General features: G+C 38.7%; 1 protein-coding gene across 2 annotated transcripts in view; it reads left to right on the forward strand.

The window, feature by feature from the left end:
* LOC119720541 (EVI5-like protein) overlaps nucleotides 1-26,404 on the forward strand; it is a 33,146-nt gene extending 6,742 nt beyond the window's left edge. The window contains exons 6-19 of one of the 2 annotated variants that reach the window (XM_038190243.1): nucleotides 540-665; nucleotides 5,176-5,319; nucleotides 5,877-5,966; nucleotides 6,360-6,457; nucleotides 7,017-7,077; nucleotides 7,795-8,019; nucleotides 11,948-12,001; nucleotides 15,701-15,847; nucleotides 16,420-16,566; nucleotides 16,784-16,942; nucleotides 17,898-18,044; nucleotides 18,915-19,010; nucleotides 20,123-20,218; nucleotides 21,994-26,404. In XM_038190243.1, coding sequence (XP_038046171.1) covers nucleotides 540-665; nucleotides 5,176-5,319; nucleotides 5,877-5,966; nucleotides 6,360-6,457; nucleotides 7,017-7,077; nucleotides 7,795-8,019; nucleotides 11,948-12,001; nucleotides 15,701-15,847; nucleotides 16,420-16,566; nucleotides 16,784-16,942; nucleotides 17,898-18,044; nucleotides 18,915-19,010; nucleotides 20,123-20,218; nucleotides 21,994-22,236 — 1,833 coding nt within the window. In that variant the 3' untranslated portion in view covers nucleotides 22,237-26,404. The remainder of the gene's footprint in view (nucleotides 1-539; nucleotides 666-5,175; nucleotides 5,320-5,876; nucleotides 5,967-6,359; nucleotides 6,458-7,016; nucleotides 7,078-7,794; nucleotides 8,020-11,947; nucleotides 12,002-15,700; nucleotides 15,848-16,419; nucleotides 16,567-16,783; nucleotides 16,943-17,897; nucleotides 18,045-18,914; nucleotides 19,011-20,122; nucleotides 20,219-21,993) is intronic. The other variant, XM_038190244.1, reaches the window with a different exon arrangement.
* Nucleotides 26,405-27,428: the final 1,024 nt, after the last annotated feature.

The following is a 27,428-nucleotide window of genomic DNA, read 5'->3' on the forward strand; positions in this document are numbered from 1 at the left end:
CCCTCCGCCCACCATTTAAAAAATAAATTTGTCCGACTTTCTTTGGAAAGGTGCGGCAAGTCTCTAAAATTTCTGTCCCAAGTGAAATAGCAATTCCTTTACCTCAAACACTAAGCTGTGAGTGTTTTGTATTAACCCTGATAATTTGTGCAATGACGGACGCTATGAGGATAACGATTTGCTAATAAAATGTTTATTTTCAGTCGCTACGCCGCAACTTATGCCACCTAAAATAACTGCGCAAGTTTCACCGTAGTTTGTTGGGCAAGTCGCGGACTTACACAAAATGAAATTGTCATGAAGTGTGTCATAACTGAAATTAAAGGTAGTGTGAAATGTCGCGCAACTTATGCAGTAAATTGTAACGCAAGTGGAGTTACGCAATTGCACAAGTTTCATGAAATTGGCTGCAGGTCTTTCTGTGATTTCATTCAAACATGTGACGTATCCAAGAATTACACCTAAAACTATGACACAATATAGGCAGAAGTTGTGTTAAGATATCTGACTTTGAATTGCTTGCTTGTTATTGAACACAGATGCCAGAGGAGGAAGCTTTCTGCGTTCTCGTCAAATTGATGCAAGAATATCGTCTACGAGAGCTCTTCAAACCCAGCATGGCAGAGCTAGGCCTGTGTATGTTCCAACTAGAATGCATGCTACAGGTAAGATCATGACAGTACTGGGTCCTGTTTCCAAGCCTCAATCCTGCTGATAGTTAAGTGTGTCTTAAACCAATATGGCTGATTGGTCTGGTGTTTAGATCCAGATTCCATGGCATGAATGGACTGAGGCTGTTTCTATTCCCCCTGGATGGGATGAGAGTCCATGGCAGGTTACTCCCCTGCTGATACCGGTACCATTTATATTGGGTGGAGAGAGGATAGGGATGAAGCGGCTTGCCCACGGACACAAAATATGGTGCAGTGGCAGGATTCTAACCCTGGACCCTGATCATGAGTCACAACCACAACCACCGAGCCACACCCAGGACTTTATATTCTGGATACAAAGTTAAGATTTTGGTTATTATTTCATACTTAAAGTTGCACAAAGTTGTTGCCTTATAAGCAGTGTCCCCTGCCCAAGTTTGCCCACTAGTCCAACATCACCTACTGTTTACAAAAATAAAAAGCACTCTGTGTGAGTTACACTTGTACAATATGCTTATTTTGCTGAAGCGGCTATGCTTCTAATTGTGCGAGAAGCGATTGCGCTTCTAATTGCACATATATCTGTAGTCCATTGGGACCTACATTGTATGATGCAGGTCAGAAGTGTAGTCTACTACTATCTTGTAAGCGATAACCTATGCCATGTGAAATCTTTTCCAGAGACAAACACAACTGAAAAACAGGTTGGGGAGGTCAAGATATTTCAGTTATCTAGTGCTTTGGTTTCAGGGACCAGTTCTCGTTTTTTTTATTATTATTATTAATCATTTCTGGTAATGAAACCAAGGATTCTACAAAAGCGCCCTAGGCACTGTGGCTCGCAAGCCTGAAGAAACATGCAGAGGGAAGACAATGAGAAGAAGTTACAGTTTTAGAGGTGGGAGGAAAAGCCCAGAAGAATAATCTGGGGAAACCCCACGGAATCAGGCAGGGACTGAAAACCCAATCCACATATTGGCCCAGGCGGGATTCGAACCTGGGTCACAGCGATGGAAGGCGAGAAAAGTACTGCTACGCCAACCTGACTCCCCTTATCAAGACAGCACCTTTCAATATTCTCAGTCTTAAAAATGAAGAATCACACCATTATATTCCACTTGTTATATTTTCAGTCGGACTTCAATCCTTTTGTCTGTTTCCTAGGTCCCTCGCCGTTTTCCTGAACACGTTTTCAAATTTTGTTCAAAGAAGAAAAGCACAAATGATGCCTTTTTGCAAGGAAATTGCCAATGAGAGAAAGAACAGCTCACGAGTATTCTTCAAAAATGGACAAAAAGCCCAACAAAACAAATTTGTTTTCTTTTCAGTATTGGTTAGTGTGGTTATAATAATATATGTTCAAAGGCATTTTCTGAAGTCCCTTACTATCCTATATGTACAGCATGCCCAGAGGGCACGCATCTGCATCGAATCAACAATATACATGTAATTGTAAAGAATGAATAATGCGAACGCTACTAGAAGACGACCGTTGAGGTATTTAACTAAAGGTCCCAAACAAATTATGATTTTCTTACATTGATGGCATTCAAATATCCATTCCCACAAATATATTCAAATTGTGTTTATTCCAGTTCAGGTGAAAAGATGTTGACCTACGCAAGCACAGAAAATTCAATAAATTATAGAAAATGCTAGCTTAGGAATAAATTATACAAAAAGCTAAAGAGCTGCAAATCCTCTAGCTTGTTGTATTGTTTCTTGGGAATTCTATCAAATCGTGAAATGTACTATTTCAAGTTTCATGAATTGTATTTTTAAAATTTCATCAAATAATCTAATGCAGTAACTGTAGCTTCTTGCTTCAAATTGTATTTTTGAGAGTAGAGTATATTACATAAAGTAAGACAGGGCTACATGTATAATTATCTCCAGAAGAGAAACGAAGACTTAGGTCTGCAGGTGTTGTCAAGAGTCTTTTCAGATGCCAGTGGGGTAATTTAAGTAAGCAGGATTTATGCAAAAAAGGAGAAACCACATAAGGCCGAATAAAAATAACCCATTATTTCATCCGGGTTTTTGAAAAAATGGAGGAAGAGGGGCTTTTTATTTTTTATTTTTTCAAGATGGCCACCATTTTAAAATTTCCTGCAACCGTTGGTGTTTCCACTGTTCAAAGACACTTTTAAAATGAAAGACAAGTTGGACAAGAGAACTGAACATATTTACAGTGTCATTTAGAGTTGTATTGGTCTACAATGAACAGTTTAAGATGCATTTGCTTTAAGGCCAAAAAAAAAAAGTCTCCGGTTTCTGGTATGCGCGCGCGTCGCCGTAGCCATGCGCGTCGGCAAAATGAAAAAGTTTTTTTTTCAATGAAAGATGATGTCTCAAAACCGCCAAACTCACTGGTTTGACTGGAATCCTGCTGCTGCACAATTTTAACGTGTTTTTAGATTGGGTTATGGTCGAGAATAAGCTTATGTGGCCTCTCTGGACTCCCATATATTTGCACTAAGTTTAGTCGGGCACCATTTGCAGTCATCAGCCGACATTTGAAGCAAAAAAATCAGGTTAAAAAAAAAAAAAAGCCGCGTCGCCGCACCACTTTTTGGGCAAGCTCCATACCAGAAACCGGAGACTTTTTTGGGGGGCCTAACCGTGGACTTTTTAGGTGTTTTTTTTTACTGCATTTTTCAATAATAAAAAAATCCAGGCGGCCTCCAAAAAGGAAGCAGGCGGGGACGAGAAACATGGTTTTTTTTTTACTTCGCCTAATCCGAAAGACATAGTTTACGTACATTCATGAAAGAATCAGGTTTGACAATTTTTGATGTGTCAAATCAGACAATATATTATAACTGAGTCTGAAAAATCTGCTACAGCTTTATTAAACGATGAAGATTTGAAATGTTAATTTATCAATCCTGTAGATTTAAGGACGTTGTCATAACAACAGCATACCAGGCATTAACGGTTCCTTGATCAACAACACTTACCCGCACTTTGTTATGTCACTGGTAACACAAGTCTCTTCTAGATTAGACAGCTTTGCCTAAGTGAATAATAAACGAATAGAAAAATTTATGACCATAGACTTGTACATTATAATAGTTTGTATAAAGTCACCGTAGGAATTACATGTACTTACTGTATTAAGTCAATGCACTGCACACAGTCATACAAATTGATGTCAATCCTTCCTCGCTGAAACCCTGAATGCTTATCTGAGTGCCATGAATACATGAACGTCTACAGTGTACGAGTGAGGTTAACCCAACTCTAAGAATAAGCAGTCACGTAAGGCCAGAGGGAAATTTGCGGTTGTTTGCTTTTGAAAAAAAATGGTCAACTGTGAAATTCAGGTTATTTGGATTTTTTTCGATAATTGCACATGTTATAGTCACGTACAGTAGACATGGCCAGAGGGGCGTTTCACAAAACATGAAGTAAAGTGTTGCACAAAATTGTCGGAAATGTGTGAATTTTGACTTGTTTTGACTTTTTGACCAAAAGGTATTTATGAATGGGAATAAATGTGTGTTTGGCTAGGGGCCTGGCTGCGGATAATGGCCCTTGCCTTCAGCTCGGGCAATTATTGGCTGCGGATGATGGCCCTTGCCTTCAGCTCGGGCAATTATTGGCTGCGGATGATGGCCCTTGCCTTCAGCTCGGGCAATTATTGGCTGCGGATGATGGCCCTTGCCTTCAGCTCGGGCAATTATTGGCTGCGGATGATGGCCCTTGCCTTCAGCTCGGGCAATTATTGGCTGCGGATGATGGCCCTTGCCTTCAGCTCGGGCAATTATTGGCTGCGGATGATGGCCCTTGCCTTCAGCTCGGGCAATTATTGGCTGCGGATGATGGCCCTTGCCTTCAGCTCGGGCAATTATTGGCTGCGGATGATGGCCCTTGCCTTCAGCTCGGGCAATTATTGGCTGCGGATAATGGCCCTTGCCTTCAGCTCGGGCAATTATTGGCTGCGGATGATGGCCCTTGCCTTCAGCTCGGGCAATTATTGGCTGCGGATGATGGCCCTTGCCTTCAGCTCGGGCAATTATTGGCTGCGGATAATGGCCCTTGCCTTCAGCTCGGGCAATTATTGGCTGCGGATGATGGCCCTTGCCTTCAGCTCGGGCAATTATTGGCTGCGGATAATGGCCCTTGCCTTCAGCTCGGGCAATTATTGGCTGCGGATAATGGCCCTTGCCTTCAGATCGGGCAATTATTGGCTGCGGATAATGGCCCTTGCCTTCAGCTCGGGTAATTATTGGCTGCGGATAATGGCCCTTGCCTTCAGCTCGGGCAATTATTGGAGACCAGGCCCCTAGCAAGTTTTAAACGTACTTGCTTAAAACCCGTCAAGCACATATTTATTCCCTTATTCAAATGTGTCTTTCCTTTCCTATAATCAACTGTGCACTCGTGCTAGAAGTGGAGAATTGCAACATTCTCCGGCATTGTGTCATTATTTAAAATGATAAAGTACTACTAGCACAAGTAGCTTCTTATTAATATTATTAAACTTTTTGTTGTTGTTGTTGTTGTTGTTGCAATTTAGGAGTTACTTCCTGAACTTTTTAGGCACTTCACATCTCAGGGCTTCCACACTTCTATATTTGCGTCGCCATGGTTTCTGACATTATTTGCTGTTGGTCTTCCTATTTCCTTGGCTCGTAGGATCATGGACGTCTTTATATCTGAGGTAAGTAATGAACATGTTTGCCACAATTGGAAGTCAACACCCGCTAGTGGGTGGGTGTCTCACTCTGTTTACTTAATCTAGCATTTGCTTTGGTAACCCTAGGGTTTTTCTCATACAAAATTTTGATATTGTACATGTACAGAGTAATCAGGTTTTATATTGTGGTTTATCGAGAAGGGATCATGGATTGTGAAGAATCAGTGACCATAGGGTGCGTTCAAGTAGCTCACTCGGATCGACTCGGGTAAAGGCAGACGGGTTAACCACGACAGCCAGGCTAATCGAATGCCCAACAGTGGACCATCCCGATTCTCCCATGACGCATGTAGCCTTGGTCGTAGCCACTGACACAACGCCCATTTCAGACTGGGCCTTGGTTTGAGATTTACTGCTTTTCAGTCAGTTGCAAAGCTCAAAAAATTTGGGCTTGATTTATAGCCACTAAAGTCGTAATGAACTCAATAAATAATTACCTTTAGACTTCAATACACGGAGCTACTCGAAGGCACCCATAAAATAGTATATATTGAAACACTGCTCCTCTTTATTCCTTGTAGGGTATGGAAATAATTTTTCGGGTTGGCATAGCGATGTTACAGCTTAACTACGAAGATCTCCTCAGACTAGACATGGAAGAAATGCTCAGGGTGAGTGGAATTGTAAAATTCAGTTGCATTGTGTAATTTGGTTTGGAACATATGGAGACTGGACACCAAGTACATGTACCATGTACATGATAATTCTAAACTCAACAGACATGTTATGTACACCTTCTTGAATTCAACAAAATCACAAATTGACAGTGAACTAATTTCACATTTCTTGCACTAAAACAGATTCTTGATATAAAGCCTTTTGTGACCTATTTTTTGCCAGTAAAAACAACTCTTAGATTTTGGCAGATTTTGGAAGATTAAGTCAAGACTCTTTCTCAAAGATGATGTTGTGTGTTACCAGTGACACAAAAATGTTGACGAAGTCAAACTTGTGTAATTTTCATTCTACTGAGTGTAACGTTTGGCTGATTTTTCCTGCACCAGTTTTTACAGAAAATTGCTCCCAAATTCCACGAGGCTGAGCCAGAGGTGCTGATGTCCACAGCTTTTCAAGTCAAGTACAATGCAAAGAAAATGAAGAAGTGAGTTCAAATTCTTTATCAGTACAGTTTCCATCATTTTGTAACACATGTATAGTTACTTAACTCTTAGAATACACTGAGCTGATGTAAACTCAAAATGACACCGTCTAGATATGGTGAGGTGATGCAGTTTCTTGACCATCATATGTAGTGTATTGTTATAATTTCCTCTAATTGAGATGGGAAAAAAGTAGCAGATCTAGGGTGGTTTTTTTTGGGGGGGGGGGTTGCAAACCCTCCCTTCCCCCCAACCACCCCACCCCCGTTCAGCTACTTTAAAATGGGGCCAAGAAAAATATAATTTGGCTCAAAGTTCCTACATTTATTCTCAAATTGCCTTAGAATAGGAGAGGGGCCATACCCCCGGACCCCCTATAGCAGGGGCACGCCTTTACTCATATATCACCCCTCCCCCTTCTCCATGCGTTTCCTGAGAGCGATATCCGCCTCCGAATTCCATACTATGAGTGAAAATGTTTTGTAAATAACAAAATAACTATTTCGTATTCATTTTCAGCCAAAACAGTTCTTATTTGCTGTTTTTAACTGTTACTTTCAGATTAGAAAAGGATTATCTTGCCTTCAAGACCAAAGAGAATGAAGACCAGATTGAGATGCGAGTGAGTATCTGTGAAATGTTTATATTGATTTTGCATTGGAGAATAGAATCATAAAAGTCTGGTCACAGTTGTAAAATGTTAGAATTCGCTGGGCTAAACCTTTGAGTCAGAATTATTTTTTTTCTGTGCAGATGCCAGACTACAAAATGACTAGTGGTAGAAATATCCCGTGAATGGGGTGTTGTAGCAGCTGTTGGATAATTGTTGTGAACACAATACAGGTGATTGCAGACAATTCAACAGCTGGTCGATGTATGACAATGGAAACTATGATGCTGCTGTGCATTTCAGACATCACTCTACAAAGAAAGTGTCCATAATTCATCTGTTCACAAGTGCGCAGTTCATTTTCTATGCATTCCAGCGTAATTGCCATTTTGTTAGTTGTGTGTTGATTAGAGACAATGGCGTCACATCACAGGTTCCAGGATGGTGCTACATTACAGGTTGAATATTCACCTGTTGTACATACAATTTTGATACACATCCTTAATCACATGTTGTGCTTGTTTCACTCTTTAATCTGTATGTGTTTTGGAAAAAAAATCTTTGGCAAATGAATCTCCATCTTTTACCACAATTTGTGGTTAAATGTCGGAAGATTCTGCTAGTTAGAAGGGGTGTAAGTAGAGTTTTGATTTCACCTTTACTTGTCCATAGTTGTACCGGTATAATATAACCGAAATTAACACCATTGTTAATTTTCTATTTACACAGAGACTGCGGACAGAGAACAGACTTCTACTGAGGAGAATCCAGGTTTTAGAAGAAGAGAACGAAGTCTTAGCAGACAGGTTGATCCAGGGTCAGTTACAAAGAGCTCAGGAAGCTGAAGAGACTTACGCCGTGAAGAAAGAATTGGAGACATTGAAACAACATGATCAGGAGACGGCAAAGAGATTAGAAGGAGCTCAGACCGTCATCAGTGATCTGCGATATAAGGTCAGTTCAAACATCAGCATTTGTGTGATGCACGTTGTGATGCTATGAGTTCAAAAATATTTTGCTTTCTTAGTCCAGTATTTCTATGCTCCATCAAGTCATTTCCAGTGGTTTGATATTGTTTTTTCATGCTACAGAAATCCTATTATCCAACTTTTAAATTGTTATCAGCAAACAAATAAAGTGATTCATAGAACACTAGAATCCATGTTGAGCATTTTAGAAAATTGTTTTTTAAATCTGTGGGTCAGTGTATGTTGAAATTACTTCCTATTTTTTTCATGATATTTACACTTTCTCATCTTGCCTGGTGTTCATTTATATATGTTCACATTGAAATAATGAGACATTTGTATTTAGTTCAACACGTGAGGGCGCTGTGCAAGTTTACTGTTGAGTGAGTGTGAGAATGTTGAATGATGCATTGTGTGTGCATGTACATGTTTAATACACATACGTGTACTACACGATACTTTACTGAACTGCACATTACCATTATGATCAACAAATTTGGGTTTTTTTGTAATGATGATTCAAGTACTGTTTCAATCGTACCAGCTCTGACCATGGGTGTCACCAGGTTTTTTTGTAAGAGGGGCAAAGCAATTTTTTCCCCCAAATCCTTGTACTTTCTCTAGCATATTTTCAATTGATCATTTTTTCGAGGGTGGGTGGGGCAGGGGGGGGGGGGACATTTGCCCACCCCAGCCCCATTGACACCCGTGCACACACCCATTTTGTTAATGTGTAATAAATTGATAGCAAATATGACTTCACACCTCTTTCTCCTTTTTATTTTCTTTTATTTTTCTCCCTTTTTATTGTTTTTTAAACTTTTCGGGGGGGGGGGGGGGGGTTTCGCCCCCCCCCCCCCGCGACACCCATGGCTCTGACTGATTTCTAGTGTTTTGTTGTTGTTTTTTTTATAGATTTTAAGTTTATAGATAGTAACATTTATAGATGCAGTTGCAATCAACAAATAAAAAATACAGTGAAGCTGTGAAAAGAGGGTAAAATAAAGGATCGGCAGGAAATTTTCCTAAGATCTGTAAATCAATTCAACAATACAAGTACTAATTTGCAGATATTTGTGCAGTTTATTTTATTATTATTTTATTGAACCTCAGTGACAGCTACTTTAAGATGTAACACTGTGATATATATACAAAGTATTCATATCAAATCTTATTTTCTTAAAGATTTTATTTTTATGTGACACACGTTTTGATACATTATGCAAGATTGGCATTTGGCTTTTAATTCTGCTTCTTGACTGAGTTGGTTACATGTACAGAGATGTTTACTCTACCCCCCATTATGGTCACTTCTCATTCAACACAGTGTCATATCCAATGCAGACTTAATCAGCCTAACTGTCCCTGGACAGAGAAACCAATGGATTGAGAGAGACGCCATCTGTCCATCTGAAGACTATATCCCTTTGGGCTTAGAACTAGAAGCACCAATTAATAAGAATCCACACTACGCACTGCAACTCTCCAAATGTTGCAGCTATTTTCAATGTATGATGTCATCGCTTGCTCTCTTGCTTTCTAGACCAAATTATGCATGCTTTCTGTCCCTGTTGGAGGGGTCTGTGGTTGGGTAAAGGGCATGCATGTATGACTATAAGGTTTTAGGACTCAATAAAAATAAAATGGTGAGTTACGGTATATCAAAAGAGTGTCATCACATTGTATTCATTTCAATATCTTTGGTGTTTTCTTAGGACTTGTTGATGGTTGCATTCATACAGGTCCAGTCAGTTAAAAACATGACTTTCATTGCAAAGAACTACAAAACTAAAAAGCATGAAAACTGAAATGAAAGTTGTCGGAAAAGAAATCTGTTATTAACAGTTTTAATAATCACCTTCAATTTGCAGGATATCCTGCTATTGACACATTTGTAAGTCTAAATAAATCCAACTTACTCTTATTATTTCATTAAATGGGATTTGATTGGTTGAGGAAAGACAAATAATTAAAGTGGATTAAATTAGTCAACATGTAATTAACGTAAGTACGCAAAAGGCTCAGGGAATCAATATTAAACAGTATCCCCTCCAGAATGTACAGTCACATGAGTTAATTAAATACAATCCTGGTGTGTAGCAATATTGGTTATGTAATCATGGGTAAGTGTATGCATTATTCATTTATCGAGTTAATTTATTAAGTACATGTAGGTGGATATGTACATACCATACATATACATTGTAGATGTACAGATGTACTGTCTTTAATTTTTTATTACATACATGTGCCGTAGATACAGAACAATACATGTTATGTAATATGTCCATTGTTAGTCAGTGAATACAATTCAGACTTTTGCATCTGTAAGCCTATTGCTACTCACAGAAAAATGTCCAGCTTTTTCTCATTAATTAGTTTCCTCAGCTGTGAGTGCTATGGAAGTGTAATAATTTTATTTCTTTTTTGTCCACATTCCTGTTCTGTCCGCCAGAGATTTTAATATCCAGTGGAATTGGACTGGATTATTGGTTATTCATTAATCAGTATTAACTAGGTTGCCATAGACCTGTTGTCTGACTTCATCAATTACGCTGTCAGTCTGGCAGCAAAAACACTTGAATCTCTCCTTAGAATACGGCTGTACTATAGTGCTTTGCTTTGGGCAAACTGTATTCAGTGGCCAGAAGAAAACTGTAATATGGCTTGTGGTTCAGATATCTCTCCCATGTTTTTGTCATTTTCAAAAACAAGAAAATCTATTTGGGTCTTATTTCATTCTGTATATAAAGTCAAAACATTTGATACGTGGCAAGTCCTTTCATTGGGGTCCTTTTTGGGCTGTATGATAATGTCATCTGAAAGTACAAAAAAACCAAAAAAATACCGTACTACACATGTACAAGTACAGACATGTTTATTGCATGTACAATGTGTGTACATGTAAATATAACATTCCAAGCTTACATACTGTGTTGAATTTGAAGTCTGCCTTTAATTAATAGATGTTTCTCAGAAATTCTCTCATCAAGTGATTACACAGTTGGACATATTTTTCATCAAAAGGTTTATAAAACACAAGCTTTTCTTTTTGTCAATTGAATTTAAGCAGGTTCGTCAATCTAACTTTCTACAAAGATAAGTGAAGTGTTTTCAATTTTTGGCACTTCTTCAAAGGAGAAACATATTTTTGAACCTAGAAAGTAGGCTTTGAGATTGGAGCTGTACCACTTTAAGCACAATGTAATCGTCCAGGTGTATCAGTGACGATGTCTGCATAAATGTACGGGGGTGGGTGTACGTCTATTGACCCGATGCAGTGTGCCCGTTGGCTGTAAGCCCATTATAGCTAGCCAAACCCTAATACTTCTGCCTAGCCTGGAATTATTATTACAGATCAGCGCCAACCGTACCAAGATGAGGTAATTCCTGAAAGCTTGATCTCACTGCTTAGTTTGCTCGGATTGAAACCAGATCTTGTCTGGAATGACTGGAGTTTGCTGGATTTTTGTTCGGTGTTTGGAGTGTCATCTCATACTCAACTGTTGACAACAAGTCTCGTATTCAGTGACCTGCAGTTCTGTTGGATAATGTTGTGTTGTTGAGCTTCAACCAACACAAATGCAGGATTTGTGAGGCATTGTTATGATTATTTTACTGGCCTGCAGTTGTTGTTGACACACAGGCCTACTGTACATGTCGATGTGATCTTCTTTGATCTGTTCTTCAAGTGTTCACATTTCTGCTTCAGGTTTTTGAGGGAGTTCTTGATCCGTCTTCAGTAGTAATGTGATTGTGATTTTGTTACTATTTTGTTGAACTGTCTGCAACCCATCTGCTTGTTGCAGACTTTGTAGGTTTCCATGTATAGCTGTAATGTTTGTGTGTTAGTTTCATCGTTTCTCCTTCATAATTGAAAAGACAATATTGACACTTCTGTTTTTGATAAACAGACGATGGACAAATTACAAAGAGCTCAGACGATTGTGAAGGATTTTATGCGAAAGGTAAATTGTGTTACATGTGTACGTGATTGTCGTCATGTGGTGGTATTCTAACGTCATTAGTAAACTAGCACTTGTCATGTTTTGAGCACTTTGTCTCCTACTTGCATTAACAGTTTAGTGTATTGCATTTTGTCATTTGTTCATGTGTTGGAGCTTATAGCAGTCATTTAGCTTTCATCTGAAGTTGTTGACATAACATGAGGACAGTTTTTGACCATCTTCTCAATGAGAGAAGGTGGAGAATTGTTAAAAGAATTGCTTGCAGAAATGCTTTTCTGGGAATTGAAATGTCAACAACTTTAGTTGAGATTGTATTTGCGGTTGTGGATTTTGCTAACACTAACAAAAATGTGGATTAGTGTGGATTTGTAACTTTGAGTACATGATGAAACTGTGTGATGAGTTTATAGTGTACCGGTAGGTTTCATTTGTTCCCCCATTTCTTGTACACCCCATGTAAATTTGTTCCACATTACAGATGACTAACCACTTGCTTTGTTTCGTAACTTCCGTGTTCCATTGCTTGTGACAAAAAATGTTGTTTAAACTGTTTATAAACAGATTTTTGCTCACACATCAAGAATTTTTAGGGCCCTGTTTCAGTTTCTTAATAAGATAATGATGTTTCATAATAACGCCTTCAATAAAGATTCAAGTTTAGAATGAAAAACCAAAGAAAGAAGAACAAATCAAAGGGAAAAAAAATCAAAACAAAAAAAGTATCGGAAGATTTTCCTTTAAAATGTTACAAGTTGTAAATGTTCTAAGACCTATATTGTACACCATGCATGCATAATGGAGCAGTTTCCATGGTAACAGGTCATCGCTGATCACCAAGTATTAGTCACCATCATTAATATTCATCATTGTCACATGTTGCTCCTAGGCTAGTCCTTGCACTGCACGGTACATTACGTCTGATCTCTCTGGCAATGCTTAACATGTTACATTGGGTGTACTCATAATCTTGGTTTAATATTATTAAGAGAATTTTAGGTTCATAATTCAGCTACTGTGTGTAGATCTTTGTACTTGTGACTGTGGAAAGTCTTAAGCTGGATTGTTTTGTTGTGATGTGAGGCATTCTGACAAAATAAGATTGAACTGGGCACAGGCCACAGGCCACAGTGGAGAAAAATGGGGGGGGGGGGAAACAGTGATTTTTTTCTTCAATTTTCTGATTTATCGATAACTGTCACTCTAATTTGTCTATTAAACATGTTTTAAAGTAACTTTAAACAAATCCTGTGTAACAGTATTTTTTAAGGAAAAACAATAGACAGCTTTCATTTTCACGAATACAAAACTCGAAGGCCTTTTTGTCATTACTTCACTTGCTTAAAATATTGATAAACGTGAACTATCAACAGCCATAGGCCTAATTAACTTGTCAATGGACTGTCCGATTGAAGTGCAACAAACATTATTGTATTAAGGAAAATTTTAGTCTCTTTCCTAATAACTGCAAACCTTCATTTTGACCTCTGCCCAGTTCTGTCTCATTTTGCTAGAACGCCTCACATATGTTGTCAATCTTTCACTACATTCATGATATTTGTGAACTGTGCTATTTTGCTGACATTTCCAAGCAGTGCTACATTGAGGTGACAAGGGTTTCTTTCAACTAGGTTTTCATGATCAAGCATGTAATGATTGAATGAAATATTAAAGTAAGGGTCTGTGAATAGCAGGTGATACAATCCACTTTGGGCGTTGTAAAGTCGCGAAGTAATTAACATACAAATTACATCTGACGGGTTAGCAGTCAGTTATTAATTGAAGTCACATGCGTCTTCTGGTGCTGTCCCTGATACATATCATGTGTACATGATTCTAGTGTTCTTTGTGTGCCAAGCTTCTCATTTGCTCTAGTTTTATTCTTTTCTTTTTTTTTCAAAATAAAATAAAATGCAGTGTTTTAAAATCATGTACTACTATGGTTTTCATGATTTTGTTCTTGATTATATTTTTCGCAATGAGGTGACTGTGAGCAATCACACCAGGTTAAGTTGTCCATTTCAATTTGCCACCATGTGTTTTATAGCTTTACTCTAAGCATGCTAGCCTCAGCTTCCTCATCCTGCCAAAGGCAGATGTACTTGAGCATCCTTGGGATGTGTTTGCCATCTGTCAGGGTGCTGGGATGCAGTCAGAAGGAATTAACTGGATTATTTGCTCCTGTAGAAATAGCCATGACCTCACTGACAAAGAGCTCTGCAACCCACTAAATCAAAATGATGTTAATTAAGACTTTGTTGATGTTCATATAGGTATGGATGGGCTTACTTTTATATTTGTTGTTTTTATTCTTATTTACAAACCATTTCTAGACATGATTGTTGTTGTTTTTTCTCAGCTCAGTGTCTGGTTGGATTTGTATTTTGGGTTTTTGTTTATAGATTTTGTTACTGTTTACCTTGCACAAGCAATATTTAGATGCAGATTTTCCTTATTTTTTTTTCTTCTCAGGGGCATCGATCATGTTTTTTTTTCATTTTGGTGAACGGTTTCCAAGGTTTCCGTGGATTTCTAGAAACACTAATTGCCATTAGGGTATTTTAATTGCATCTTAAGCTGTGAATTGTTGCAGTGTATTAAAATTTTCGGTATTCATGCTATGAACGGAAACATTTCAACAGTATATGAGAATAGCATGAGTTGTCAGAAATCATTGTTATGTCGTAAGCTGCATTGATAATAATTCCAAAATTGCTTCTCATGTCTGGTCAAAGATACATACATGAAATACACTGTGACAAATGCTGCGAAACATTGTCCGCTAAATAGATCTACAGCCCAGTAAAATACTTGAAATCCAATCTGGTAGTTCTAGCAAGGCAATCTAGGTTTATGTCTGTGTGTATTGATTTCTGTCATCTGCAAAGGTTAGTGTTACAGTAGGATTGTAATACGAGACAAGATGTGGCTAAGCTTATTATTGGTCATGAATATTGTATCATTATAATACTAGAACTACGGTACCAAGCAAATCACAACTAGGCCTACACTAATATAATATGAGAGGCGTTCTGGCAAAATAAGACAGAACAGGGCAGAGGTTGAAATGATTTTGCAGGTATTAGGAAAGAGAACAAAAGTCTTTTTACACTACTGTTTGTTGCACTTCAATCGGATATTCTGTTGACAAGTTATGGTTATTTAAAGTTTGCATTTATCGCCATGTCAAGAAAGTATAATGCTGAGAAAAAGGCCCGTAATGTTTCAAGTTTTGTATTTGTGAAATTGAAAGATGCCAATTGTTTTTCCTTAAAAACAGTTTTATTCCAAAATGTTCTACTCTTTCCTTAAAACATGTGTAGTAGACATATCAAAGTTTGCAAATATCAATAAATCTGAAAATGGAAATAGAAATGACACCATTCACAGTTTTTTGTTTTCATTTTTCTCCATTACGGCCTGTGCCCAGTTCAGTCTCATTTTGCCAGAATGCCTCACGTTTGAATATCTAATGTTCTCGTTATGTCCTTAATATTCAGTTTTATGACATTTTTTGTCATTGTTTTGAATTCCTATCACTAATGTCTTTTCCATTCAGTGAAGTGTTTTGTTGATGAATTTGAGAAGGCAGCATGTTCAAAATCCGTACCTGACAAGTACATGAAGATGAGACAAATAATACGAGGCATTGTCGACCTGCATTCACATTTTTAACTTTGTCATTTGTGTTTTATTTTTCAGGTCAGGAATGATAATTCAGAACCAGACCCTGAATCAGCAGGAATCATCATGGCGCTACAAGAAGAACTGATTGCTGTCAGACTACGAGAAGCAGAATCTGCAGAAACGCTGAAAGAACTGAGAGATGATATCAAGTCCTTGGAAAAGGTACGAACACAAAACATATGTGACCAGTTAGCTTGCATTTATTCACGGCAAATAAATTAACAAGAATTGTTTTCAAAATGGGTTATTTTGCAAGAATGACACTGATAAAGCAGTAGCTTTGTCCTTTGAATATTCTCAGAAGGGAGTCAGGTTGACACAGTGGTTACTGTTCTCGCCTTCCACTGCTGTGGCCCGGGTTCACTTCCTGCCCTGGTCTACACGTGGTTTAGGTTTTCAGTCCCTACCTGATTCCATGGGTTTTCCCCAGAATATTCTTCTGGGCTTTTCCTCCCACCTCTAAAACTGTAATTTCTTCTCATTGTCTCCTCTTTACAGGTTTCTTTGGGCTTGCGAGCTACAGTGCCTAGGGAACTTTTGAGGAATCCTTGGTTTCATTACTCGGAATTTACATATAAAAAAATATGAAAACACAAAAACCAATGGTTCGTGAACAGATTGACTCTTTTGTATTCTTTATTGTTGGAAGTGACCACCTGCATCTACTTGGGTTGATACAAGATAATATCCTGCTTGTCATGATTAATGTGTGTCCCCTTTCTGTGTGTTCTCAGACTAACAAGAAGTTAAAAGAAGAGCCTGGCTTTTCAGTGGAGACATTGCAAGATGAACTGATTGCAGTCAAGCTACGAGAAGCTGAGGCAAACCTCGCACTGAAGGATCTGAGACAAACAGTCAATGAATTGGAAGGTCATTGGCAGGTAAGCCATAGGATTAGCCATACTGAAGCCTGGTGAGGTTCAGTGAGGTTGAGGCAAACCTCGCACTCAAGGACCCGAGGAACTACGCTAAAACATTTTGCATAAGACTTATAAGGTAAAAATAATGTAGATGTTGGTGTCATGAGATGCTGAATGCTCCTGAGGAACATGAGAATCCAGCAAAACCTAACAATGCTTCAAACTCTGTTTGTTTTAGACACATCTTCAAAGATCAGCATCTAGGAAGAAAGAAGGCAACAGCAAGCAGACAGTGCAGACGCTGACTGAAGAACTGATGAGTGTTAGGCTACGAGAAGCAGAGACGGCCGCTGAGCTGAAGGAAATGAGACAACGGGTCATGGAGCTAGAAACACAGGTGGGTTGTGGATGGGTTGGGTTAGGTTGATTGCTGGGTATGGGATTGGATGTACTGGGGTAAGATGGGTTGGGTTTGGTGACAGGAGTGTTAAACTCCGAGAAGTAGAGACAGCCGCTGAGATGAAGGAAATGAGACAACAGGTCACAGAGCTAGAAACACAGGTGGGTTGTGGATGAATTGGGTGTGGTTGATTGCTGGGTATGGGATTGGATGTACTGGGGTAAGATGGGTTGGGTTGGGTGACGGGAGTGTTAGGTTATGAGAAGCAGAGAGGTCCGCTGAGCTGAAGGAAATGAGAAAACAGGTCATGGAGCTTGAAACACAGGTGGGTTGTGGATGGGTTGGGTCGGGTTGATTGCTGGGTATGGGATTGGATGTACTGGGATAAGATGGGTTGGGTGACAGGAGTGTTGGGGTACGAGAAGCAGAGATGGTTGCTGAGCTGAAGGAAATGAGATCAGGGTCGTGGAGCTAGAAACACAGGTGGGTTGTAGATGGGTTGGGTTGGGTTGGGTTGATTGCTGGGTATGGGATTGGATGTACTGGGGTAAGGTGGGTTGGGTGACAGGAGTGTTAGGTTACTAGAAGCAGAGACGTCTGCTGAGCTGAAGGAAATGAGAAAACAGGTCATGGAGCTAGAATCACAGGTGGGTTGTAGATGGGTTGGGTTGGGTTGATTGCTGGGTATGGGATTGGATGTACTGGGGTAAGATGGGTTGGGTGACGGGAGTGTTGGGGTACGAGAAGCAGAGACGTCTGCTGAGCTGAAGGAAATGAGATCAGGGTCATGGAGCTAGAAACACAGGTGGGTTGTAGATGGGTTGGGTTGGGTTGATTGCTGGGTATTGGATTTGATATACTGGGTGTAACATGGTTGAGTTGGGTAGCTTGCAAGAGAAAAAGGCTGCTTGTTGAATAATTCATGTCTGAATGATTGTTGTTTGTGCTCCAGAATCAAGTAACGAGTAATCAGTTCCGACGCAGTGAAGATGAACGACTTCAACTCAAGGCAGATTTTGACAAAGTTTCAGACCATGAGAAGGAGTTACAGATGTCACTTAACAGGTCACTGAAAGAACTTGTTAAATTGGAAGCTAAGGTAAGAATCGTCGACGTAATGCAACTGCAGAATGATGTATGTTCTGTAAAACAATGATAAACACCTCTAAAGCGATGTATTTATAACAAACCTATTTGCTGCGTTTACAATCTGAGAAAAAGCATGAAGAAGAGTTTTGTTTATTAGATAAGACTTAAAGGTAATGTACACATTTGCAAACATCAAAAACAAAACTGCCAAATTATTTGAAATACCTTACTTGACAATAAGTGAATAATTGTCTTTAGCATCCTGTGAAATAATGGCACATGGTGTCTGTCATTTTAAAGAAAAGTGGAATTTTTGAATAATATTGCCTTTTTTTTCAAATACTGCCCCCAAATTACAAAATTTAGTAAGGCCAATATTTGTTTGCAATCGGTTACACATCTGAGAACTGTTTTCTGGTTCCCTGACCTGACAAGTCCCTGTGCTGTTTCATCTGAAGTGGAGTCAGGGAACCAGACTTCAAGAACAGCATTTGTTTCTTGGTTTTTCCAAACATTTCTGAACACAAACTTTAAACAGGTCAGTGTAACAATATTTGCTATAAAATACTTGCCCCCAAAACAAATCTATCCATTTATGAAAATTACAGCAAAAGCAAATGTTGTAACGTATATTGCCTTTAAAGAGCAATTTTAGGTTGTGCTATTATGTCGGGTTGCAAAGTGTTTCACAGACGAGGTGGAACAATAAAAATATATCTGTTTTGTAGTGTAGTTCACTGTTGTAGTTTGCTAAACCTGACCTTGAATTTAATATTTATCGAATGACATTTATACAACTTGAGTATGTTACAAGTTTCACACTCTCAGATCATGTGCTGACTTCTGACTTTGTTTTTTCCTTTTTTCTTCTGTTTCTCAGAGTAAAGAGGAGATGTATACAGTAAGATTGAGAGAGACGGAGGCCAATGCTTGCCTGGCTGAGCTGGCTCAGAAGATGGCAGAACTGGAAATACAGGTTGGTTCAACCAATTAGAATACAAGGATTTGAATGCATTATTAGGATTGACCAATAGCAGCATGTAACAATATGACCAGCCAATACGAAACAATTAGCTACACCAATTTCATCAGTTATAGTATTTACAGCACATTTGAACAGCCAGAGTTGATTGGCTGGTGATATTGTTAGTAATATTTTTTTTTAAAGTATAAAATGCAGCTTTTGTTAAGACTGTGTCATTTTTATCTATTTAAATGTCAGCATTTCAGATTTGTTGACCTGAAATATTTAAATGCTGAAAAAAAAGATTGAGTTCATATTGCCTTTATTTTAGACGAAAGTTATTTGTTGGTTTGTCTCCTCTGTAGACTTTAAACGAATATCTTGAAAACTCCAGGAAAGGTTACTAAGTAAGAAACATTTCAGAGTTCAATGCACCATGCTTGTCATTTCTAGGGTTTTGGGAAAGATGGTATGTGAACTGTGAACTAATATGAAGAGAACAGCCATCTTGGAATTTACCCACAAATCAATAGAACTGAGGCTTATAGTTTTCATTGTGTCACATAAAAACTCCAGTCTTAATGCTGAGAAAGGAACTGGTACCTTGTCATTTTTTTTTAAAAGAAAATGCAGGGCTGTTTATAGTGTTGTTTATCAGTACTCTTTGTTCCTTTGGCAAAATGCCATAGCAACTGAAAAAATGGCTGCTCTCAATTGTTTGACAGTAAACTACCATCTGTGCTTGACTCTAATGTTAGCCTAACTCCAGGAAACTAGTTAGATGCAAATAGGTGCACTAACAACATCTGTAGCTTGTGTTGTAGATGTCAGACTTGGGTGCCGGTGTCTACCTATAGAGGGCGCCCTACATACATAATGGATGCTACTATGAATCCATTGATTGTCTACCGTATTGAACATGAACCTACAGTGTAGTTTTCATGTACAACAGTAGCCTGTATTCACATGTATGATGTACATTGACTTTCTTTCGGTAGACCATATTTTTAGGAGTACTTTTTCCTATTAGAGTTTTCTGCATCTATTTTTCGGAGGTGTTGAGAGAATCCCTCCAACTGACTTGTAAGAATCCCCCGGTCTGATTTGCCCTGTTTACCACGCAGAACCAAGAGCTATTGACCAAGAGAACCTTGAGTGAATCGGAGACTGAAAGCAGTATGCAGGAACTCCGCAACAGAATCACTGAGCTTACCTCAGAGGTACAGTACATACCAAGACCCACCTCCATACTTCAGTCATCTCAGTCTCGTCTGTAATTCTTACCAATCTTCATCTCCCAAGCCCCACCCTTCCCAAGCCCCACCCATGGCCCCGCCATTAACATCAGAATAATTTAACTCACCTCAGAGGTACAGTACATACCAAGACCCACCTCCATACCTCAGTCGTGTCAGTCTCGTCTGTTATTCTTACCAATCTATTACTCCCAAGCCCCACCCTTCCCAAGCCCCACCCATGGCCCCGCCATTAACATCAGAATAACTTAACTTACCTCAACTGTACAGTACATGCCAAGACCCACCTCCATTCCTCAATCATCTCAGTCTCATCTGTTATTCCTACCAATCTATTACTCCCAAGCCCCACCCTTCCCAAGCCCCACCCATGCCACATCCTTAACGTCAGAATAACTGAGCTAACCAGTACCTCAGTGGTACAGTACATGCCAAGACCCACCTGTTACCCCACCCTTCCATACGTCCTCTACCCCCCTCTCCCCTCACCCACCCCAGTCATAGCCACACCCTTGACATCAGGATAACAAGACTTACTTCAGCGGTCCACTTCATACTGAGACCAACCTCTGTTATTCAGTCCTCTCAGTCCCACCTGTTACCCCACCCACTATACGTCCTCTACCCCACCCATCCATATTCCTCTTGCCCTACCATTGCCACCGATAGCTACATCTTTTAAATCCAGCATGGGTGAGCTTACTTTGGTTACTCAAACTGAGTATGAGCCACTCAATTTATCCTTGACCTTATAACCGAGTCTAAGTCGGGTGTCATACCAGTCTGTTGTCACTCTGTCACGTTCCTTTCTCAAAAAAGAGTACGCTGGGCAGAATTGTTCTCAATTAGTCGGACAATTATACTGACTAATTTGTATTAATTCAATGGTTCTGTCATCTTGCTTTTGACAACTTTGGTGGATTTGTATGTATTTGGTGATTGAAAAGCTAACAGTGTAGAACACAATAATCTGAATGCAGCATTTGGCTGTATAATCCCTAGGTAACTGAGATGGTCTTAGTATATTACCCATAAATCCTCATCATTTCCTGTACTAATGTGCATACCTTTCTTAACATACATGCAGACGGGATTTGCCAATGCACTCACTAGTTATTGAGTACTTTTTATTGCAGATATTACATAAATGTATTATGAATGGTGTCATTAACCAGATGCCCTGGATTTGAGTGTAGTTTAATCTTTGAAGATGCTTTATTTTATGCTTCTGCTATGCACGCATGTAGCTGAATGAGATTTGCATAAATGCATATGAAGAGATTATTTGCATTCGTTAGTTTTTAAAATCCTGCCCTCTCCTGGTTTTCCAAAGTCTATTTCGACAACTGTTATATTTTACACAATATAAGAATACAATGAAGTGAAAAATGATGTTAAGAATCAGCTGTTATGGTATTTTTTATTCTTTTAAAGTTTCATAACCGTGCAGATTTATCACTTTTTTTCAAATGGATATATCACATTTTGGAAATAAACTCTTCATATATAGCAAACCAAACATATCCATACTTGTATAGTTACTTTGATTTTACATCAATTTTTTTCATTAGTGTAATGGGAATATAAGATGTTAAGTGCAATGAAATCTTAAGATAGAGATTTGAGAAGCAGTGAGGTCCAAGACTCCAACATGTTCTAATTTATATTTGATATAAATTTTTAAGCAATCCGTCCTGAAGTATACCACACCAACTTGTGTTAATCTTGTTTCTTTGTAGGTAATGCAGTTACGTATGAAACTGCACAACAAACCAGGCAGTCATCTGTCCTTCAGTGATCTGACAGATGAGAGCCAGTATCCCGTCAGTGTCATCACTAATCCAGCAGCATGTCTCCATGACAACGATATCGATGATGATGATGAGAGTAATTCAGGTGAGATGCGAGGAATTGATATGTCCGTCATTGAATCCGATGAGGAGGTGTTGGAGAGAAAGCCAAGCAAACAAACGGAGGTTTGAGTCTTTGTAGTCAGGGGTTAGGACCATGATGTAGCATAGTTGTAGTTAAGTCCTACACAGGTCCTTCATGAGTCTTCAAGCCACAAGGCAAATCACAAGCTATTCAAATGAACCTTGACATAAGCATTCTTTGTTATTGTGCAACCCAAACTTGTCACTATTACTATTATTAGGAGTCAATCCAATAGACTTGTTGATTGACCCGTGATTTGCTTATGACATAATTTGTGATAGACTGGCCTACAATGCTGTAATGCTACAGACATTTTCAGTAAAAAAAAAAGTTGATATACTTCAACAGTGTAGACGGCAAACTTTAAGCTAAGTAAGGTGAGTCAAAAAGAAAGTGACCGAGTTTGCATAATTTGCCTTTCACAATTTTCATAGAAATATTACCAAAGTCCACCGCTGATCATTTGCTGATTTGAATACCAGTTAAATACAATGAACCATGGGGGTTTTTCTACCTCCTTGAATAAACAAAAACTTACAAAGGAAAACAGACAAAAATCACCGTCATCATTTCAGAAAAAGACTAGATGTGTTCCTCATATACAAACCACAAAATCTGGCATCAAATTATTAAACTCTTTGTATTTGAATACCTGTGTGTGATCTCTTATGCTCACTCAGTTGATAGCTTCAATGGACATGGAATTCCATGGACAGCTGTACAAATGGGTTCTTAGAGTAAATTATGCATAACGTCTGACGGTAATTTCAGTATTCCTTTTTTCAAATGAGTGGAAGAACTTGCTCTTTTAATACATGTTTTATTGGTGTATCAAATGTAATGGCTTTTTAAATCCAGGTCACTTTCTTTTTGACTTGCCCTGTACATCATCAAATCACTACATACTGCCGTGAATAGCCAGCCAAATATCTACCTTTAAAACGAGATAAATTGTTTGTTGATTACTTATAAGCAAGGACAATGGCAGCTTAACTTTTACAGGGCAATACGTTAACCTTGGACCTTTGTCATATTCTGGGTAAAGCAGTTTTATGTTGTATTATTTACCTGATGTCATAAATACATGTAATCCTGAATCATTGGGGCAAAGCCAGTGTTTACATCAGGATAATACAGGCTTATAGTGATAAAGTGTCAGACTGATTTGACAAAGTAAGGTCAAAACAATTTATAATTGGTAAACATTTTGTCATCTGTTATGTGTGACCTAAGCATTAAGGGGAATTAGTTGTGAAGATTTGTGTGTACTGTCTGCATCTAAAAGGTTACTGTGAAAACAATGCTGGAAACACAGGAACATCCACATTCAATCTTATGGGAGAAAGGACTTTTCAAATGCTCGTCTTTTTCATTCGTGGACACAACCCTTGTTTTGTTTAATATTGTCATTGGTTACGGTTAGTTCTGCCCATTTATCACAATTCTTATTATTTTGGTGCTGCTAAAAAATTTCAAGCGTAAAACGGCAGTCTAATAATAGAAAGTGTGTAATTCCTTCCCTTCAGTATCTTGCATCATGAGTTAATTTCATGACAGTTGAGTACAGAATGATTAAACATTTTACATGACTGTGTTTGAGGTAGAGTAAAACTTAATGCTGCAGATTGAAACATATTAGAAACGTCAAAAGGCAGTAGTTTTGTACATGCCCCCTTAGGTGTGTATGGACCTGTTAGGTTGTTAGGTTGTATAAATTGTGGTGACCCTGCAACATGTACATATTCCATGCTCATGGTTCAGTGTATATATCTGGCCCCTGGATGGCTATTAACATGTACATGTATATAGATGGCCCTTGAATGTGCATAGTAGAGTATGTAGTGCTTCCATAAGCAGAAAGCACCCATTGCCCTGGCTTCGTCAGGCTTGTGTAAAGTGTACAGAGCGCATGGACTATACAGAGACAACTAGATATTTTTGCACCAAAATCTGTAGGATACTTTCATAACAGACTGTCAATGTTAATATTATGCAGTATTTATGTTTCATGGTCAGTATTTGGGGCTGTGTTGTGAGGTTATAGAAACATGTCAAACATGTAACCGTTAAAAAAGTGATGCATTTAAACTGTACTGTTGCTTATCAGTGGTGTTTTACAGGTAAATTAATCCTCATCACTACAACTCTATAGTAATAGTAAATGCCACAAGGAAAGCACAATCTTCCCTCCAAGCTTACCTTTGTTTCTACATTTGTTAATTAATCTGTGGGTCACCTCCATGGTCTGGTACTGTAATTTGTCTGGAGTAATATAAAAGAAAACAAAAATTCTCCTGAATTAGTGTAATGGTGGGAAAAGCCACTGTTGTCAATTTCCATTGACTTGACATTCAAGTGAATTGCCCCACATAAAAGTGATTAATCCATTTGATGGGACAGTATTAATTCCATCTTTATTGAACAGTCTTTTTCTTTACATTGCAGCATTCATTGTATTTATTCCTATGTTTGAAGAAGGTGTCTATATTTCATTGGATTTATTAAAAAGGGAGTGTCAGGCTTTTTGATTAAAATTAATCATCATGAAAACCCACACATATTTCTCTTTAGAATCCTCAAATATGACATTCTTGCTCACGGTCTGCACTTAACATAAGATTTATTGTACAAACTAACACAATATTATTTTATTGTAAAAAGGAAGTATATATCGTTTTTATTTTAAAACTTGTAACAGCAATTTTATTATGAAGCATTTTAGAGGATCAGTTTAGATTTTGTTAAATTACAAAGTGTGTGTGTGTGTAATTGTTGGCATTATCTCACATTCTAGAATGTGATTTTGTATGCACTATTGCTCACGTGGCACAAAGTTTGTAACAATTGCAAATAACTTACTACCTTGCCATTTGTTTAGTTACACTGAAGTTATTCATAAAGTGTTAGTGTTTTTAATTTAGTATTTTTAAGATTTGTTTTGTTGGCTTTTAATTAAGGTTTTTAAATGGTGGGAGTTAGTTGAAAAGTAAAGGTGATTCAAATAGTATGATGGGCCCTGACCATCGCCACCACCAACACCATCTACGTGTACATCCCATCACCTCGCCTGGCAGACTGTGCTAGAGAGATCACATGCAGTCATTAACTCAGTCAGTATTATTACGTGTGTGACAATAATAGACAACGATAGCTTCATCCACATTGCTTTGTTTGTTTGAGAGACGATGGCTGAACAGATTTGTACTATTTACACTCATTTTATAACTGAAGCCTCACGAATGATTCTTCACGTTAATCAAAAAGGACCTTTCATTTAAACTAATCTTAGCTTTGAATTACAAAGTAAATATAGCTTTTTAGTTATTTTTTCCCCATCATTTTTAATACAAATTTGTGACGTCTCAGAACAAACTGTTAAAGCATTCCCAGGCACTCTAAGAAAAATGTCAAAAACAACACATTTTGGTTTTACGCTTGGCCTATTTTGCCGAAAGGAAACAACAAATTAAGCAATACAACTAGAAACAAGTTCAGCATATATTGCCACGCGGCTGTTGCATTTTGTAGATGGTATGAACAACCAGTTGTTAACACATACAACAGTCGCGCGGTGTTTTGGAACGAACTATTAGAAATGATTTGGAGACATTTGTCAATATTTTAGATTACTATAATTCAATAAATTCGCAAAAGTGCAAACGATAAGATACATTTTTTTTTTATCAACCGGTATCTGTAATCTTGTGTCGAATTGAGATTATTTTCGGCTCTTTTTAGCTCCCAATAGGCCTATTCGCGTTTTTACAATGTTTTCTCTTCTGTAGTGCGCTGCACCCACGGGTTTACTGACTTGAAATATAAATGTGATTTGGAAATGTTTGCCTGTATTATCGTGTCCATCTTGTTATATGGGCAAAATAGCTTAAGCTTTTATTTGCATACTTTCCTATTATCTTATTTTACCCCCTATACCCTAATTTCTTGGTCATAACACTTCAATAAAACTCCCGAGATTATTCCACTGTTGATGTATTGGCAGGTTACGAACCAGCTATGACCCTTCCCAAATCATCTCTTCAGTTTGTTATAATTATGTAACTAATTTCATCAGCAAAATTACAAACTGATGAAAGATTGTGTTTAAATTAGTTTTGGCCAGAAGAAACTCATTTAAAATATCAGCAATCGCACAACCAAATTTGCGAAAGAAACAGGTTTATTTTGATGCCCATTAAATATTTGGTTAGAAAACGAGTCAAATTAATAAATCTTGTCTGTTATTCCCCCTCCCCCCCAGTGGCGTCACCAGACTTTTCAGTCTGGGGGGGGGGGGGGGCACAGGGGGGCACCAGCATTTGATGGGGGGGGGGGGCACTTAGGTGGATACGGATCGCCGTCCTGGGGGAGGGGTCTAAGGGGAGGGGGTGCGACGCCACTGCTCCCCCCTCCCCCCGTCAGCAGGCTTGCAAAGATCCCTGATGAAAATGTGAAAGGCCGCGGCGCCCTCGTATTGATGTGGCGTGATTTGTAGGTCTAATCCTTGCATTGGTTGATAAACAGGTTTTGGAGGTTTCAGCGTGTCCTTCAAGTTCATGTCGCTTCCAACCTTTTTAGAAAAGGACTTTTGTAAGCCCCCCCCCCCCCTTCAACCGACCTACTCCTGTTATCAATACCAGAAACTGCATTTTCTTCCTTATCCATGCTCCATCGTCCATCGATAAACCATGGAGGAAGGAACACAAACCAACCTGTTTTCCGTTCCTTCCCCTTTTTTATTGGGGGAGGGGGTACATGCTGTATATTTCTCTAAAGTTATGTTTATTTTGAATTCAGTAGGTTGTGTTCACTGACATGATAGCTTTCGATAATGAGAGATATTGGGAAGTTTCTTTGTTTATTATTGTCAACGATTGTTGGAGGTCTTATGATCTGCAAATATATCAATCATTCGTCACTGTGGTGCGATATAGTTATGTGATTCTCGGGTACATAACTTGATTTGTTGGTTCTCTCGGAGGGGGCCCAAGGCGTTCCAGGAATAGCCTAACAGGTGCACCAGGGCGATACCTTTGCCTCAAGACCATGCAGGCCCGGGTGCACCATGGAGATACCCGGCCGCGGGATGGTATAATCACAATAACTTCCTGGGCTGAAGGCCATTACAACTTGTATCACCAAATAATCCCATATTATTTGTCTGTGTAATCGCAACCCAAGTATCGACATACTCATAAAAAGGGGCGTGTCCCGCAGAGGGGGCGGCCAAAAAGGATACAAT

The sequence above is a fragment of the Patiria miniata genome, unplaced genomic scaffold, assembly GCF_015706575.1.
Source record: "Patiria miniata isolate m_02_andy unplaced genomic scaffold, ASM1570657v1 HiC_scaffold_9, whole genome shotgun sequence".
Taxonomy (NCBI): domain Eukaryota; kingdom Metazoa; phylum Echinodermata; class Asteroidea; order Valvatida; family Asterinidae; genus Patiria; species Patiria miniata.